The 19,082-nt window shown below is 49.3% G+C and overlaps 1 protein-coding gene across 4 annotated transcripts in view; it reads right to left on the bottom strand.

Annotated features, from left to right (window-relative positions):
* Positions 1-12,501, bottom strand: part of LOC144731560 (endophilin-A3-like) — a 74,643-nt gene extending 62,142 nt beyond the window's left edge. For 3 of the 4 annotated variants that reach the window (XM_078612700.1, XM_078612703.1, XM_078612704.1), the window contains exon 1: positions 12,133-12,501. In XM_078612700.1, coding sequence (XP_078468826.1) covers positions 12,133-12,177 — 45 coding nt within the window. In that variant the 5' untranslated portion in view covers positions 12,178-12,501. The remainder of the gene's footprint in view (positions 1-12,132) is intronic. The other variant, XM_078612701.1, reaches the window with a different exon arrangement.
* Between the last annotated feature and the right edge of the window lie 6,581 nt (positions 12,502-19,082).

Here is a 19,082-nt window from a genome sequence, read left to right as displayed (position 1 = left end):
ATTGACTTCCCAACACCTCGGCTGGTCGTGTCTAGTGATGCGTGTCGCGCCTGCCGGGTGGGGTGGCACAATGTCCACGATAGCCACGCCAGGGTAAAAAGTGTCTAAAAGCGATGATTGAGGCTACGAGTTTAACTTTGTGGGGAAAGATTTATAATTCACTGGGGAGGGGGAGCGGGGTGGTTATTCAAGTGGCTTATTTTCGTCAATTTCTGGGGTTTGTTTTTGACATTTCAAATCGATTTGGAAACAATAAATGTAAAAATATTTGAAATATGGGTTCCCGGTTTGCATTGGGACAGCGCGATGACCCCTCACCTCCCCTTCTCCCCCTCCCCTCGTGCCTCCAACCCCCCCCTCCACACAGCTGCCGTGGCACTGCCAACCACTACTCCATGTCCATGGACTGAAAATGACAGATTTGTACTTTCAGCGTGTGACTTATAGCATTTTTGAAAGGTAATCAAGAAAGCGCCAAATCTTGTGTTTATACACAGGTTATCAAGCATTTAACTTCGGACTTTACTCAAATTCACGATCTCCACGACGATACTTTGTGACCGCGATGCCAATAAGTCTTCACGATGACGAGTTAATTTAACGATTAATAACGATTTCTTAGGCTCGCTTTCGCTCGTCGAAACACGCACGTAAGAACTTACGTTTGTCGACTTGCGCAAATTATATCCCAATTAGATTCAAAGCTTTCGTGACTGCAGGAATTACTCGTTGGTTCTTTCGGTAAAGTCACGTAGAATGAAATGAAATAATAATTTCTTTACCGAAAGAACCAAAGAGTTATATGCCAATGTTGAATTGAGGCTAATAGAGAGAACAAAACAGCACAAAAATTACGTGAGAAAAAACAAGAAACGATACAAACGAGAAGGCAAATCATTAAATAAACAATCATTTCTCGAACAAAGTTGACGCCCCTGAATCGCAGAGATTTATCGGATAGTGGCGATCCGAGGTGAATCATCACAATGATTCACGCAACTCCGATTATCACTGTTGGCTACATACGGTGTGACTTACATACAAACAACACTTTTCGTTTTGATTTAAAGCTTTCGTGACTGCAGGGATTCATATTCTTGGTTCTTTCGGTAAAGTCACGTAGAAGGGAAATAATAAAATAATAAAAATATCAAACAATGAAAATTCTCACGACGTTTCGACTGCAACACAAGCAATCATCATCAGATGTGAAATCCACAGCAAGAAAATTTGAAAAAAGTCGAACCCCTTGTTGTGGATTTCACACCTGATGACGATTGCTTGTGTTACAGTCGAAACGTCGTGAGAATTTGTATTGTTTTATATATATTTTTTTTTCCCTTCTATATGTGACTTTACCGAAAGAACCAAGAATATGAATACTTTGCGTATTTTTGCACAGCACCTACATGCAACTGCATCCCAAGACGCAGCCACAAAACGTGGGATGTGTGCATCACGGTGACAACACAAAGGTGTTGACACATATCTATATTTTGTTAAGATAAACGCCAATGGGATGACATTGTAGTTGGGAGACTGCTTTTGGCAGCAGGGCAGAGAACAGGAAGGTCAAAGACGTGACCTTGGGCAGTGAGTAAGTAGTACAGAGAGCCGAGGGCACACAACTCCAACAACAAGAGGTCCGCAACACTTTTTGAAAAGTCCTCATCAGCAATCTCTCAATGTTCCAGGTCTACCTCGTTTGGCACGCGCGATCGTGGCCATGCTGCGAGATTACCTCCGCCACAATTGCGAGCGCAATACTCCGAGCTCCGTTACGTCTGAGGCTTTGCATGCGGTTTATTTACACGCGTCTGTGATTAGCATGCGAGCCCCGTTCGTTGTTTATCCGGGGTTCCGTTTGTAAATAATTTGTTGTTGTTTTTGCTCCGGTGAATTTGCACATTCCCAGCCCGAGTTGTCTCTGCAACTACCGCCACTACCGGCGGTCTTGGGCTGCGGTCGCCCCTGCAGACGAACTGCCCAGCTCAATGGGGCCTTACCAGCTGAGATAAAGTCTCGAATCCGAGCAGCAGGGAATGAGCGACCACCAAGTGACTCCACTGCGAGCAAGACAGCTTGCAGCGCTAGGAACGAATGCAATGCTGCAATCGCTTTCAGATGGCCACAGTGAAGGAACATGTTTTAATCACGATACCGTATTGCAGTTGCTGTGAGAAGGCTCAATTAACTTAAGCTCAGAACTCAACTGCTGAGAATGCCATTCCTTGGCAAAAGTCTTCTTAGGAAAAATCAATGGAGGTTTTCAGGCGGATGAATTTACATCTCTTAAAATGAAGCCTAATTGAGGTGCCTGGCGCAACGCTGAGTCGGCACGGCTGAGATCCTGCGTTTCTAACTCTGGTAGCTGCCTGTGACTACTACGCCACGTTTTCAAGCGTAGCGAGTTTCTGGTCTCGGTAGCCACTGGCTCAAGTAGGCCATAAGACTTACATCGAGAAACATAGACTCACACAGAGACCCGCAGATTCACATAGACTGGGGTGTGATTAAAACGGGTTCTCGAGCGTAGTGAGTTTACAAGTCTCAGCTTAGTCACCACTGACTCGCATAGACCAATAAGACTTACATAGAGAAACATAGACTCACATAGAGACCCATAGACCCGCATAAAGACCCACAGACTCGCATAGAATGGGTTGTGACAATACAGGGTTCTAAAGCGTAGTGATTTGATGTTCATACTCCAATCATCAATGACTGCACAAAAAAAAATCATCACCTTAAAAATTGTTCTGCACTTAACCCTGCTAAATTACAGCTGAGAACTTAAAATGGTTTTGCTGTCAAAATTACTCTCACGTGGCAGGCTGGCTGGGAGAGCACTCTCCCCTACGAACGTCACTTTGAGGGGATCTCATAGGGAGCTCTTTGATATCCGTTTCCGTGGGCCGTTGTCTAACAGTGCACTCAGCTCTGCCACAGATCCAAATGGATGCTTGGTCTCATGGCAAGACGCCAATATCACAGAGCAGATCAACCCGGGGCGGGAAATATAACAAGAAATGTAAATGAGAATATTAAGCATATTTGATCACGAACCCTAGATTGATAGCGGATTTGCTGGCAGTTTCATCTGGCAGGACAAGGATGAATAGTTGCTTCGTGCGCGAATTTTCCGTGGTGTCGATCGATTTTTTTTATTCCGTACGGCAGACACCCTAGGGGCTCCAGGAGCAACCCAGCCAGCACGCAGCGAGCGCATTTGCAAACCCTCGCGGACAGCTCGGCATCCCTCCTTTGCTCAACTGCAATCAAAGGTTCCTTGAAGTCCTGCACGTGGGTGTCTTGGTACGCAGGGGGTCGTGGGTTCGACCCTGACCCTGACGCCTGCTGCTGTAGATTTGGAGTTTGCGGTGTCGCTCTCTCCGTGGTCGCGTGGAATTTCTTTCTGGGTCCTCCGGTTTTTCCCTCCACAATTAGAATCAACATGCATTGAGATTATTTAGATTAGTTTGGTGCTATAAATATCCAAATCATGGGCCATTTTGTTGAGCGATCATTTGTGGCCAGGTCGCTTCTGAAAAATAAGTTAATACCTCAGTGGGCTTTGTCTGGCAGAATGGGGGGATGGTTTATAGTGTTGTATTTGTATGTGTTTGAGTGATTTGTTCACCTTTCTTGTACTTTGCGCTCCTATCGTGTTTTTGTATTTTTTGTTGCTGTAACGTTCTTACCCGCCCCTACGGGACATCTGTAAAAATTAGCTTTTTATCACTCATGGGATTCCTCCAGAAAAAAATAAACATTCTGATTTTAACACACAAGACGGCTCCATCTCTGCGTGTAAACACCAACCCTGTTTCCAAGTTATTATGGCACAAAAACTCACTGAGCAACTCACGCATCTGTGATATTAATTCCGCCCAAGCAGGAACTGTTTTAAATTCTTCATCAAATAACTCGCCTACCGTTCCCTGCCCCCCACGTGGAAAATGACCTGCATCTTAGACCCATGGGTAAATACGGTTGAGGCTAGTCTGAGAGAACAATAATCCATTGTTGTACTCTATTCATTATTTAACTGCATTGCTATGCAACCTGCGCTGACCAACTATAGTATGCGCCGTATATAATCCCAGTGACCGACACAGCTTTGGAAAGCCTTCATCCAGCAGTGGATTGACAAAAGGGATGTACGTACGCGTCGTACGCATGTACAGTGCAGTATTTGATTGCCTGGAATGCACCAATACAGCATTTTGGCGAGGATTTTTATGCAACATTGCACTTTTTTGTGCCTACGACCCCATGGTGTGTAGAGAGGGTGCACTCACCAACAACATCTTGTAAATCAGCGACATTCGTTTAGCACAGCTGACTGCTGATGAGACCCATAAGGTCGAAGCTGATCCAGATAAGCACGCACCTCAAAGAGAACACTCCTGGTTAACCTAACTATTGAAGGCTCATAGGGCGATAGGCTAAAAATGGTTTTATTTTTTTACATGGAATTTTTTTAAACGAGATATTATTTAATTACATTTATTATCGAAAATAATAGCCAACGAAAGGAACGCGTCTGAAAGAACGTCCGACGAGGAGATGGAGTAGTTAAATGAGCTCATGTACGGGCTTCTAGGAGAATGCTTACACAGCAGAGCCGTGAGGAACGGCAAACAACTTGGATCAATCATCCAGCAGTGGATTGATCATGGCTCACGATGATGATCTGGAATCCTCTACAGGGTGCTACAGATGTCTTGTGATCCCCCCGTTAAATTTTCTAAAAGTTAATATTTTTCAAGGTTTATTTAAAACAGAAATGAATATGCAAAGGATTTTTTTTACAGGTTTATTAATTGGGGGGGTCACAAGACATTTGGCCCACAGTGTACTTCAGCACTCTGTGGGGCTTCTCAAGGGAGGTCAGGAAGAGTCATTAGAAAAGAAACGTACAAGTCCACCACAGCACTGCCCCCCAATTTCCCAGCGTCAGAGGTACCACAATGGAAAATGCCCTCTCCAAATACTCAAAAATGCTACCGACTCACGACCCTGAAGAAGGAAAATTGCCTGAAACGTTAGCCTGCTTTACTGTGCATTGTCCTGTAATACGGTGGCGTTATAATTGCGATGATGGATTTATGTTTTGTTTCCAGCCTGTGCCATTATCATAAAAATACATCTATTTATTTATATTATACTAAAATTAGGCCTTTGGGCTATGGGATTAGCCAACAATGTTATACTCCCAATATTAATCATAAGTGTAATTTATTTATAGGGGGAACAGTGAGTCTGACGACTACATTCAGGTGGATCATTATAATTGGGACATTAGGCCAACAGCTGAATCGTTGTGTGCAGCGACATCATAAGCTGTCTCTGGTGTGGACCAATAAATTTCGAAGACAATGCAAATACTACCAGAGCAAAAGGTTTCTGCTTGGTTAGCATCTTAACACCTCTTTTATTGCCAGGAAGGGTAAAACCTATTCTTATATTGCCGAATCCTTCTTTTGGCTGTGGGGCGAAAACTTTGGACCTTACCTGGGGAAAACCCTCCACGCAATGTAGCACCCAAAAGTGGCGTGCACAAATACGTTCGCAAACCTATTTGCTGTACTACCACCTCCTGGCCACCCCGCAGCCCAGCAGAGTTTCACGAACCTAGGGGTAGGCGGATCGGTACGGGATTGGTGAGAGGTGGTTGGCGGCAGTGGCAGGAGCCCTTCATCCAGCAGTCGACTGAACATGGCTACTGATGGTGACATGATCCAACAACTCTCACCTTCAAAGTGCCGCATTACAGACGTGCACCACCACAAAGATCCCCTGTACAGCCTTTAACAGCCTGTAGAAGCAAGTGCTGTAAGCGAGCTACCATGAAGGCCGGCACGGCACACAGTGGGTGGCCAGCACGACGCTTTTGTCTCCCAAGCGGCGATGTTGACGCACCGCACCAGGTACTCATTTGAGGCTGAGTCGACCCAGGGGGGAGGGCCCAGGACCGGTCCAGATCATCGTCATCGCCATTGACCGCCAGTGGAAATCGAACCCCGGGTTGTCGGGTTTGTGGCGCAGCGCGCTCACTGCTGCACCACCACGGCCCCACCACAACCCACGCACGCTACACTTCCACCCAACGACTTGCTCTCGGAAGATTCCAGACGAGAATCACGAGACGAGAGAATCATCAAACGCCCGCCATGGAATGCGAACCGTGGCAGGCGCGCGCTTCACTTCAAACGCCGAGCGGCAGGCAGCCAAAAGCAACCACCAACCCCACGCACGCCGCTACGAGCACCTCTTGCATGTAGCCACAGGTGCTTGCTCTTCTGCCACCGCCGCTGGAACGTTGCTTGGCTGCCTATCGTTGTGGCCGCTGAGTCGTGCCAGTAGAAGTCGCCGCGTGGGTAACTCACTCGCTTATCTCTCGTCTCCCTCCAGGGCAAGTTCGGGGTGGTTATCGCGTGCCGTTGAGGCCATGACGTCCGACGTTTTTCGCTCCGCGTGCTTGAGAGCTTCGTCGGGGGCTGAACATCTATTACTAAATGTGTATTGGATAAATATTCAGTCATTCATCGCGATGCTCATCGAGAACAATAAACTGAATCGCGTTCGTAGAGCAGCTGTGTGTGTGTGATGGTGGTGGTGGTGACAACACCTGGGGCTCAGCTGGCTACACGTCGCACCGGTACACACGTGTGTCGCGCGACACGTGTGTGTGTGTGTCGCACGACACCGATGCGCGTCAAACAGGCACACAACGGACGCACAGATTCACTGGCGAGCACCGATCATGATGGTTTACGTGTCGTGCATCGGCACGTGTGCAAGAGTTGTTGATTAATTCGTGTTGTATCGGGTGCTAGGCTACCGGCAGCAGAGGGGAAGTTCCGCGAAATCCCTTGTTTCTACTGGACGCTGTGAAGTTCCCACACCTTCACCAACACGCACTGACCAGGGTGGTGAAGTATGGCCAAAATAACCCCCCACCATGACCCACAACGCCACTGGGGGAAGCCCGTCAAGCAGAAACGGGGCTGACAAAAGGGCTGTACGTACACGTACACGTGCCGTGTTTGTGGGGAGTGGTGGTGCAGTGGAACGCACACTGTGCGATAAACTTGGCTATGGATAACATCGGGGAGGGTGATATCTGAACTAGTCCTAAGTCCCCCCCCTCCCGACCCACCCCCCCTTCACCAACTACTATGGCCAATAAAACGTGGAGAGGCATTCATTCAGCAAAGATTCGGTGAGTTGCATATTAAACCCGCTGTGACATATGGATCTGAAGACAAGAAACGGACACTGACGAACAAATTTGGAAACTCTTAATACGCATGGCAAAGATGCACGAAGAGGTGTAATACGGCACTGGGAATCATCATCACATCGAGAGGCAGAATAGAGGAAGACGTGGATCAGGAAGAAAACACGCAAGTTAAATAATACATCCAATTGATTGGTGCGGAGAATAAAGTGGTGTTAAGGTCGGACACGTCGAGGCCGTGGGAGTGTGGGACGATGACGGTGGTCGATAGGACGAGACTGGCGACGGAATCGCAGCCAACGGAGGGCACAACAGGAGGAGGAGAGGAGAGCGACCACCGCGGAGATGGAGCGATGAGATCGGCTCACGTGTAGGCGCGAGCGGGATTCGTTGCATCGCAGGACTGCGGGAGGTGATGGCCAGAGTGTGGGCGATGCCTTGACCCCAAGGTGAGCCACAAGTGGCCGATGACTGCGAGAGACGTTGTCACTTGTCACGCGTGTCGCGCTGCGAACCAGGCGACACGCGAGTTCGATTCGCGCTCACAGCCATTATCTGAACCGGTTCTGGGCTTCCCGTAAGTCCACGAAGCCTTAAATGAGTATCTGGTGCGGCGTGTAAACATCGCCGCTAGGGAGACAAAGGCGGTCGGTGGGGCTGGCCACCCAACCCTCGTGTGCCGTGCCGGCCTTCTTCGGTTCTCGTCAACAGCACTTACACCAACACAGTCTGTTAAGGTTTCACAGGGGGATATATTTGTCTTTAATTGTGTCATTTAAGCCCTGGTAAGCCAAGAGGTTCTGCATTCAGGAGAATTGAGTCTTGATTATACAGGCGATATATTTTCACTCGCCATTATTAATTGAATGAAGATGGAAGCAAATCATTACGCATCTAACATCCAGTCAAAGTGTAAAAGATATTACGTCGGTCCGGTAATCTCATTTAGTATTCATTACAACCGATATTCCCAAAAAATATCCATTCCAAGCAGTTTCCATCCCTGTCGAAGCAGCAGGCCCCTGACACGAGCGTGTAAATTCCACATTCCTATGACGGGAACCGATGAGGCGAGAGCACGTCCAGTGTGGAGACGGAGTGATGAAATCAGCCGGTGCTAGTTGGGATTGCTGCCACCACACTCACTGCAAGACCGTGAGAGATAGTGACGGCTTGAGGAAGCCTTCATCCAGCAATGGATCGATCATGGCTGCCTTCAAACCAAAGCGACGACGAAGATGATGAGGATGTCAATGATGAGTGGCCCATCAAAATTGAGAAATCTGTCGCTAATCGAAGTTTTATCCACATACATAGACTAAAAAAATACCCTCTCGTTAAACTCCTTCAATCAACTCCTCTCGTTACCACTCCTGCACCACCCCGTGCACCACTAGACTTGGGACTATATACAATCATATTTTAAGGCTCTTATATAGCAGCGGGTTTAAAAAAAAAATTGTAACTCCCTTACAACAACGCAGCGTGCGAGGGGGGTGCAACTCGGATGGGACTGATGGAGATTGGTCCACACTTGCTGTACTGACGTCCAGAGGGAGGGAGTTGATCCACCAACCCTCACTCGCACCAGGTACTCATTTGAGGCTGAGTATACCTAGTGGGAGGACCAGGACAGGTTCAGATAATCGTCACTGGAATTGGCTGTGAGCGGAAATCGAACTCGGGCCGCCGGGTTCGTAGCGCAGCGCACTAACCGCTACACTACCGCTCCCCACACACCATCATCACACACCCCACCACCACACACCCCACCAGAACCACAGACCACCACCACACACCACCACACACACCACCACCACCACACACACCACCACCACCACACACCCCACCAGCTCCACCCACCACACTCACACACCACCACCACCTCCACAAACACCACCACCACACACACCACCACCACACACCACCACCACCACCACACACCACCACCACCACACACACCACCACCCCACCACCACACACACCACCACCCCACCACTACACACACCACCACCCCACCACCACCACCACACACACCACTACGCACACCACCACCACTACACACACCACCACCCCACCACCACCACCACTACACACACCACCACCACACACACCACCACCACACATACCAAACGGTGCTCGCTTCTGTGGCTGCTCTCAACCCACCGCCCAGTGTCCAGAGGTCGCAACCGGGTACCCGATACCCGTACCCTACCCGATACCCGGCTATCCGTACCCGGCCGGGTACGGGTACCCGTTTGCGACCCTGGTGCGGCCGGGTACGGGTAAGGAATCAAAATCAAAACCCGTTTGCGACCTCTGCCAGTGTCTCACCGCTCGCCGCTGATCGTGGTTCCCGCACGCCCACCCACCCACCCAGCCACCCCACACCAAGTCCCAGGGTCCCCACGTCTCTCTCCCCACCACGTCCCAGGGTCGTCACGGCCCCATGTTTCTGTGTCTCGCTACGACGACGATGGTGATGGTGGTGATGATGATGATGGTGATGATGATGGTGATGATGATGAGGGTGATGGTGGGGATGGTGGAGGGGATGGTGGTGGCGATGAGGGTGATGGTGGTGATGATGATGGTGATGATGGTGATGATGATGAGGGTGATGGTGGGGATGGTGGTGGCGATGAGGGTGATGGTGGTGATGATGGTGATGAGGGTGATGATGATGATGGTGATGATGGTGATGATGATGATGGTGGTGATGGTGATGAGGGTGATGATGATGATGGTGATGAGGGTGATGGTGGGGACGGCGGTGGCGATGGTGATGATGATGGTGAGGGTGATGATGGTGGTGATGATGGTGATGATGGTGGTGATCGCGAGGCTGTGATTCGGCGTTTGCTGTCACCAGAATCCCAGCGCCTCCTCGTCGCGTCTCTGCCGCCCCTCCGTGCCCCCCACGTCACTCCCGTGTCTGTCCCCGTGCCCCCCACACGGCTGCTGTGTCTGTCTCCGTGCCCCCCACATCGCTGCTGTGTCTGTACCCGTACCCCCCACACGGCTGCTGTGTCTGTCTCCGTGCCCCCCACACGGCTGCTGTGTCTGTACCCGTGCCCCCCACATCGCTGCTGTATCTGTCTCCGTGCCCCCGTGTGTCTCCGTGTATAAATATCCCCGTTCCCATTCTTTGTCGAGCCATACCCCACCCAGTGTCTTCGTGCGTCAACGTCTCTGTCCACATGACTCGGAGCCTCCGTGTGTCTGTTCCTCTGCGTTACCGATAGCCTGACCCCGTGTCTGTGACCCCGTGTCCCCATGTCTCTGTGACCCCGTGTCCATGTCCCCTGTGTTCTCACGTCTCTGTCTCTGCCCCCACATCCCCGTGTCCCCGCGTCTCTCCACGTGAACCTGTTTCGAGTCTCCGTGTCTCTGAATTCCCCCCCCTCCTCCCGTCTCCCTCTCTCCCCCTGTGACTGTCTCCCAGTCTGTCCCCCGTGTCTCCTGTACGCCCGTGTCTGTCTACAGATGTCTCTCTCCCCGCGTCTCTTTCCCTGCGACTCTGTCTCCCGCGTCTCTCTCACCCCGCGTCTCTCTCTCTCTCCGCGTCTCGCTCTCCCCGTGTCTCTCTCCCCGTGTCTCTCTCCCCGTGTCTCGCTCTCCCCGTGTCTCGCTCTCCCCGTGTCTCGCTCTCCCCGTGTCTCGCTCTCCCCGTGTCTCTCTCTCCGCGTCTCTCTCTCTCTCTCTGCGTCTCGCTCTCCCCGTGTCTCTCTCCCCGTGTCTCTCTCCCCGTGTCTCTCTCCCCGTGTCTCTCTCCCCGTGTCTCGCTCTCCCCGTGTCTCGCTCTCCCCGTGTCTCGCTCTCCCCGTGTCTCGCTCTCCCCGTGTCTCTCTCTCCGCGTCTCGCTCTCCCCGTGTCTCGCTCTCCCCGTGTCTCTCTCCCCGTGTCTCGCTCTCCCCGTGTCTCTCGCTCCGCGTCTCGCTCTCCCTGTGTCTCTCTCTCCTCGTGTCTCGCTCTCCCCGTGTCTCTCTCCCCGTGTCTCGCTCTCCCCGTGTCTCTCGCTCCGCGTTTCGCTCTCCCTGTGTCTCTCTCTCCTCGTGTCTCGCTCTCCCCGTGTCTCTCTCCCCGTGTCTCTCTCCCCGTGTCTCTCTCCCCGTGTCTCGCTCTCCCCGTGTCTCGCTCTCCCCGTGTCTCGCTCTCCCCGTGTCTCTCTCTCCGCGTCTCGCTCTCCCCGTGTCTCGCTCTCCCCGTGTCTCTCTCCCCGTGTCTCGCTCTCCCCGTGTCTCTCTCTCCGCGTCTCGCTCTCCCCGTGTCTCGCTCTCCCCGTGTCTCTCTCCCCGTGTCTCGCTCTCCCCGTGTCTCGCTCTCCCCGTGTCTCGCTCTCCCCGTGTCTCTCTCCCCGTGTCTCGCTCTCCCCGTGTCTCTCTCTCCTCGTGTCTCTCTCTCCTCGTGTCTCGCTCTCCCCGTGTCTCTCTCCCCGTGTCTCGCTCTCCCCGTGTCTCTCGCTCCGCGTTTCGCTCTCCCTGTGTCTCTCTCTCCCCGTGTCTCGCTCTCCCCGTGTATCTCTCCCCGTGTCTCGCTCTCCGCGTCTCGCTCTCCCCGTGTCTCGCTCTCCCCGTGTCTCTCTCCCCGTGTCTCGCTCTCCCCGTCTCTCGCTCCGCGTCTCGCTCTCCCTGTGTCTCTCTCTCCTCGTGTCTCGCTCTCCCCGTGTATCTCTCCCCATGTCTCCCCGTCTCTCTCTACCCGTGTCTCCATATCTCAGTCCAGTACTCGGGTGCATCGATACGCCGCGTGTATTAACAATAATTATCCATCTCCTCCACAATCTCCCCTCCCCCAGATCTCGGTGGTGGGCCCACTAACACCCCCCCCGGGCCCCCCAACACCCCCCCCCCCCGGGCCCCCCAACACCACCCCCGCGTGCTCACCTGGCTCGCCTTGTGGAACTGCTTCTTGAGCCCCGCCACGGACATGGCGCCAGCCTCGAGCCCGCAACGCCGACAGCGGCAACAGCAGCAGCGACAACAGCGGCAGCAGCAGCAGCAGCGGCGGTTGACGGCGGCGGAGGAGACGAAAGGAGCACGCGGGACGGACGGGCCCCGGCCAACCGCCACCGCCACCACCGCCAACCACGTCGTGAGAGCAGGCTGCTGCTGCTGCTTGTAATCGTTCTAATTGGCGACGAGGAGGAGGAGGATGATGGTGGTGGTGGTGAAGAGGAGGAGGACTGAGCTCCTCGCTGCGGCGCCGATCCTGGCCGTGACGTCACCGCGCCGGGGAAGCCCTCGCGTGACGTCACCCCCGCGTGACGTCACCCCGACAAACCAACACGTGCGGTGGCAGCAGCAGCAGCAGCAGCGCGTCGTTAGGTTTAACACGCAAGGGATTCATAATCGTTGGTTCTTTCGGTAAAGTGACGTAGGTGAAATAAATAAATATATAACTAAAAAATAAATTACTAAATTAACTCACGACGTTTCGGAGGCAACACAAGCTTCCGTCATCAGGATTAGTGTAGTGCCCACCACAGTAATTCTGTTTTTTCTGCTGTGGTTGTCCCACCTGATGACGGAAGCTTGTGTTGCCTCCGAAACGTCGTGAGTTAATTTAGTTATTTTTATTTTTTATATTTTTTATCTTCACCTACGTGACTTTACCGAAAGAACCAAAGAGTATGGAGGATCCTTGCAGTCACGAAAACAACACGCGACCAATATCGTCCATAATAGAGGTTTTTTGGGGTTAGATCGCGTGCTCTGTTCACGTGACAACCCCTAATAGTTGGCTGTGTCGGGTGGTGGCGGGTTTAACGACACATTTATTTATTTACGTGATCTAACCCCCCCCCCCCCCCAAAAAAAAAACTTCTTATGAATGCATCGAGACTTCATCATCATCAGCCATGGTCAGTCCACTGCTGGTGGTTAAAGGCCTCCCGCAATCTTGCTCACGGTTCCGGCAATGTAAACACAAGGGGCCTTTTTGTTTGTTGTCCTTCCCCACCCCCCCAACTCCGATTGGCACGGTTGGCTACGTACGGTGCGAAAGAAGTTTAACATACATCTAGCAACTTGACACGATCATTCTCAGACGTATTTCATTCCTGGCCGGCCACTCCACAATTATTCGTATTATTCTAGGTAATGGCATCAACAATCTCTGTTTCATATTTCCACAAAAAAATCTAATATGTTGGAGCCAAAATCTGCATTTTGACCTAACATAGTTATGTTAACCAGCGGTGATTGTTTGAGCACCCACAATCTGGTTTTGCCCTTCTGGGACTCGTCAGCAGTCAGGCGTGCTGAACAAACACCGCTGATGTCAACGTTGAGTTTCATTTAATTTCAATTTAATTTACTTGGTAGAGCCCTGTGAGCCATTCGGCTCTTGAATCGGGTGCAACCGCAACAATCAAAGACAAAAACATGAACAAGAAAACATCTTAAAGTAATTTACACTATGAGACCACCTTTACCAGTGGCAAAATATATTAGTAGGTTTTTATCCTTTCAACTGGTACAAAAACTAACACCTTTATACAAGGCATCATGTTTGCAATAACCACAACACAAGCAGTCAAAATGCAAACAAATAGAAACAACTCTGATAATGATAATGATATGCACGGTCCTTGAAGTTGATTGATCCACACCCGAGACAGCTTTTCTTAGAGCCTAGTCTCCATTGGTGTAGGACTAGATAACGCCTTTTGCAAACATGATGCCTTGTATAAAGGTGTCAGTTTTTGTACCAGTTGAAAGGGTAAAAACCTACTACTATCTTAAAGTGACTATGTGACTATGTGCAAACAGAAAATCCAAGAAAAGACAGAAAAATATTCCAGAAAAAGCACCGTACACCAACGCTGTGTGCAAAAATCCCAGTGGGATGCAAGTCAAACAACAACAACAGAGTGGTATTTGTGAGAGCGCCCTTCCTGCACCACGCGCCGTTATTCCCGATCCGCCGTCATCCCGCGATCCTGCGATGCGAACATTCCACAGAGCACATGCACGCAAAGTGATGCAATCCCTCCATCTCCGCGGGGAACGTCCTCTTGGGCACACGCTATCGTTAGTCTCGACCACCGGGCCAAAACAAAGTTTCTAAGTAACAGTTTGCATGATATCAAGTGGTTAATTCACGCGTTCCTCTATATGCCTGGGGTTGCCAGGTATAACGAGGGATCATGAATTGATTTGCCCCGACATCTGGTTACAGTATTGTGTTGAACTTGATTACAGTCTTGATAGACCTAGTGTGGGATCAGAAACATATCCAGGTTTGGTGTGTAGGGGAAAACGTGGTAGATCAATATCTGACCTCTCGGTGTATTTTTAAATCCTTTATATTAAGTTCACTTGCTTGCGCGCTTACGACCGTGCAAATCTTTCGGTCGTTTTTTAACCCACTTCCCGTGATCCAATCGAGCTGACATTTTGCACACAGACTCGTTGTGCGTGACAATTTATTTTCGTGAAATTTTTTTTCCAAAGTTTTACACTTTTTAGGAAAAAATAAATTATATTTAATTACCAATTGCTTAATGGTGGCTGGCAATCATATGACCCATAGGTGGCAGCCATCTCAAGCCAGAGGACGAGAGGACTCTAGCCGCCACGCATATAAAGAATTTATAGTGAAAAACTTTGTTTTTACGGGTTAATTTTTCCACGCTCGGATCTCTCCGTTCTTCTTTTCGCACTTCTGAGTGCCCGATTCTCAATGCAACGCCTGGCGCGCCGCCTGCTGGACTCGGCGTGATAGTTCGCTTTGTCTCGTGATGCTTGCCAATGAAAGAAGACTTGAGCTGGCACCGTTCGAGTCGGGATTCATCATCATCAACTTTAGTTTTGTTCTAGATTTGAAGCTTTCGTGACTGCAAGGATTCATATTCTTAGTTTTTTTCGGTAAAGTCACGTAGGTAATTTTTTTTTAAAATTAATAAAAGTTAAATAAAAATAAAATAAAAATCACGACGTTTCGGAGGCAACACAAGCTTCCGTCTGATACAGCTATCGTGCTGTGACGGTTTCACCTGAAGACGGAAGCTTGTGTTGCCCCCGAAACGTCGTGATTTTTATTTTATTTTTATTTTACTTTTATTAATTATTTTTTTCACCAGGGGTTGGGCCCGTTGAGCTACAGCAACTATTGGCAAGGGTGACCCCCCCCCCCCCCCCGGTTTGTCTGGGGCGGAGGGGGCCGAGAATAAAATGAGAATACAAAAATATACAAAGCTATCAGAAATCGCATAATTGAAAACTAGGGCAGCGAACAATTTTGAAAAGGAACTAAAATTGTAAGACTGTTTAATCTTGATTTGAAGCTTTCGTGACTGCAGGAATCCATACTCTTTGGTTCTTTCGGTAAAGTCACGTAGGTATAAAATAAAAGAAATCACGATGTTTCCATCGCAACACAAGCGGTCGTCCTCAAGTATTTTTGGTTCAAAATCCTTATAAAGGGCAAAGTTCGTATTGTTTCAACTGCGAATCGGCAAGCTCTGGCTTTTAGGGGTCCAGAATGCGAAGCATTATACCACCACAACATCCATGCAGATAAGAACACAGGAACAATCACGAACACGTACTATTTATTACGTTTATAAAGGCAGGTTCAGTGCCGGATTAAGCGAGTGCGGGGCCTATAGCATTTGTTATAAAGGGGCCCTAAATAAAAAACAGAAATATTAAAAGACAAAATTTTTACTTGCATAGTAAAGTAATTGTATTTTTTCATTTGCTATACAGCCAGGTAATACGACAATTCGCTAACCTTAAACACCCAGTCGTTGAAAAAAGTTGAAGGCAGTATAGTACTGTAGTCATAGAGCAAGTGCAGAATCACTGAACCGGAATTGATAGCTTGAAAGCATTTAGCGCGGGGCCCTTGAAAGTGCGGGTCCCGTAGCATTTGTGGCTACTTTTGTCACTAGGATAATCCGGCACTGGGCAGGTTGCTTTATTTTTTAAATCTGCAAAATGAAGATACGAACCCAATATGACAGAATAATAGTGCTGGGTGAAGCACAATGCTTTTCAAACAACACACGCGGGAACGTGTAACACAACGCACACGGGAACGTGTAACACAACGCACGCAGACGTATGCATTATGCAAAAACCATTAGCAGTTCCTGAACAAGTCCGTTGTCGTCTCCTTGTCTTGGGTCACCAGTAAAATAACGTTGAGCATTTGTGATTGACTGACATCATGAGCAGCTGCAGCAGGGATGTAGTTATATGTGGGGCAGTTTTATCTTTATTGGGACTCACCTGTCAACCGGTGCCGACCTTATTACAGACCAATTCAGACCTTATTGGTCACCCCGTGCCCTTATAATTCTCAGCGTTCATCCTACAAAGTATCATCACAAGGGAGAGAAACACAAATAGACAAAAAATAGTTTTTGGCCGTATTGAAACGGCTGTACGCCGTATGGACCTGAAAACTAAATTTCCCTGTACAAGAATACGGGGTATTCTGTCTGAGACCCTGCTTCCATTCACTGGCAAGACCACCTCAGCTATACTTAACTCAGCTCACTTGTTTTTTCTTATCAAAGACATCTCACTGTCTCCAGATGATTTGCTTGTCAGTTTCGATGTAGTCTCTCTGTTCACCAAGGTACATGTGCCTGACACCATTGCAATCATTGAAGACTTGGTCCAACAGGGACTTAATTCTGATGTGCCAACTTTGGTGAGGCACTTACTTCACCTGGAATGGTACATTCTACAAACAAGAGGGTACCCCAATGGGTTCTCCCTTATCGCCAGTGGTAGCAAATGTTTTCAAGGATAAATTTTAGACAACTGCCATCCAGACATCCACCCTACGTCCTTCCTTGTGGATAACACGTTCGTCATCTGGCCACATGGTCAGCCAGCACTAAACCAATTCTTCAACCACATCAATTCCATTCACCCAGCCATCAAATTCACGATGGAAGTGGAAAAGGATGGCAAGTTACCATTCCTGGATGTTTTGATCGAGAAGAGACCTGATGGCTCGTTGGGACATTCTGTCTACAGGAAAGCCACCCACACGGATGCCTATCTAGAGCCTGACTCCCAGAAGAAATTCCTCATCAAAACACTACACCATAGGACTCATTGCATCTCCAACCAGCACCACCTAGACAGTGAGCTGGAGCACGTACACCAAGCTCTCAGGATAAATGGATATTCTGACCGTACAATCCGTAAGCTGTCTCCCCAGCTATGAGGAGACAACCATCTGAGGACCAAATAAAAACCATCACCTTGTCATACATAACAGGGGTTACAAAATATTTCTGAAATCTTAAACAAACACAAGATCCAGGTTCGTTTCAACACAGTACACAAAATCCGTGATTTGATCCCATCTTTCGATTTAAAGCTTTCGTGACTGCAGGGATTCATCTTCTTGGTTCTTTCGGTAAAGTCACGTAGAAGGGAAGTAATAAAATAATAAAAATAAAACATAATAAAATAAAATTATTTTATCATGCTTTATTTTTATTATTTCATTACTTCCCTTCTACGTGACTTTACCGAAAGAACCAAGAAGTTGATCCCATCTGTAAAGGATGTCATTCCTGACATGCAATATCCTGGTGTCTACAAACTAAGTTGTGGCTGCGGCAGCAGTTACACTGGGGAAACGAAACGACGTGTCTTGGACCGTGTTCGCAAACACAAGGCGGATCTGAAGCATGGTAGGACCAATACCTCTGCCGTTGTGGATCATTGTTTTAATGCTGTGGGCACACAAAATAGATTTTTCTAAGACGAAGGTACTCTGCAAACCCACTGGCTATCATCAGAGATTTGTTCATGAAGCCATCCAGATATATAAACACAGACACAACTTCAACTGAGAAGATGGGTACAAATTGAGCAATCATTGGAAGGACGTGATTAACCAGGTAAAGTCTTAACCTGCTGTGATGTTTCCATCCTTCCTGGGATTTTAGCTGACTCTCAGAGTTGCATTATTAGGTTGGATGTCTTTGTATTGACGGGTTGGATGTCCTCGCTCAGTCACCAATGCTGCGACATACTAGGCAAGTCACCGATGCTGCCACATACTAAGCTCGTGCATTGACATGCTAATCTCTCACAATACAATAGCCACTTCAACAGCCTCAGGGAGACCATCTCTAGCCCCGCCCTCTTACCATGAGGCTGCACCCATCTCAGGCCTGCATAAGACCTTGTTTCAGTAGCTTTCTCTCTCTCACCTGAAGACGGTCGCTTGTGTTGTGATCGAAACGTTGTGATCTATTAATGTTCTATCTACGTGACTTTACCGAAAGAACCAAAGAGTATGGATTCCTGCAGTCACGAAAGCTTCAAATCAAGATTAACACGGGGTAAACCGCATGGATTGTCAGCTATGAGACTCATCAGCCCGGCAAAGTCACCAAAGCTCACTGCTGCAAAGTCTGTCTCTGGGAACCATAAACAGTATTATGGACTTCCCACCTCCACACGATGAGGCCCATTCATCACCTTTGGCTAATGCCAAAAATAGTCAACTCCGAAACGCAAGCTTGGCTACGTACGGTGCAAAAGAAGTTCAGTAATACATTTTGAAAGAGGGGAGGAGGGAGGTGGTCGAAGGGGGGGGGGGGGGAGAGAAAGGGGGGAGGGGGGAAAAAGGGGGAGGATAGAAAGGGGGGAGGGGGGGAAAGAAGGGGAGAGGGGTGGGGGAGAAAGGGGGGAGGGTGGGGGAGAAAGGGGGGAGGGGTGGGGGAGAAAGGGGGAGGGTGGGGGAGAAAGGGGTAGGGGTGGGGGAGAAAGGGGTAGGGGTGGGGAAGGGGTGGGGGAGAAAGGGGGGGAGGGGTGGGGGAGAAAGGGGGGGAGGGGTGGGGGAGAAAGGGGTA

This window comes from Lampetra planeri, chromosome 39 (assembly GCF_965212315.1).
Source record: "Lampetra planeri chromosome 39, kcLamPlan1.2.h2, whole genome shotgun sequence".
Lineage (NCBI taxonomy): Eukaryota > Metazoa > Chordata > Hyperoartia > Petromyzontiformes > Petromyzontidae > Lampetra > Lampetra planeri.
This window is presented reverse-complemented; position numbering and strand designations above follow the sequence as displayed.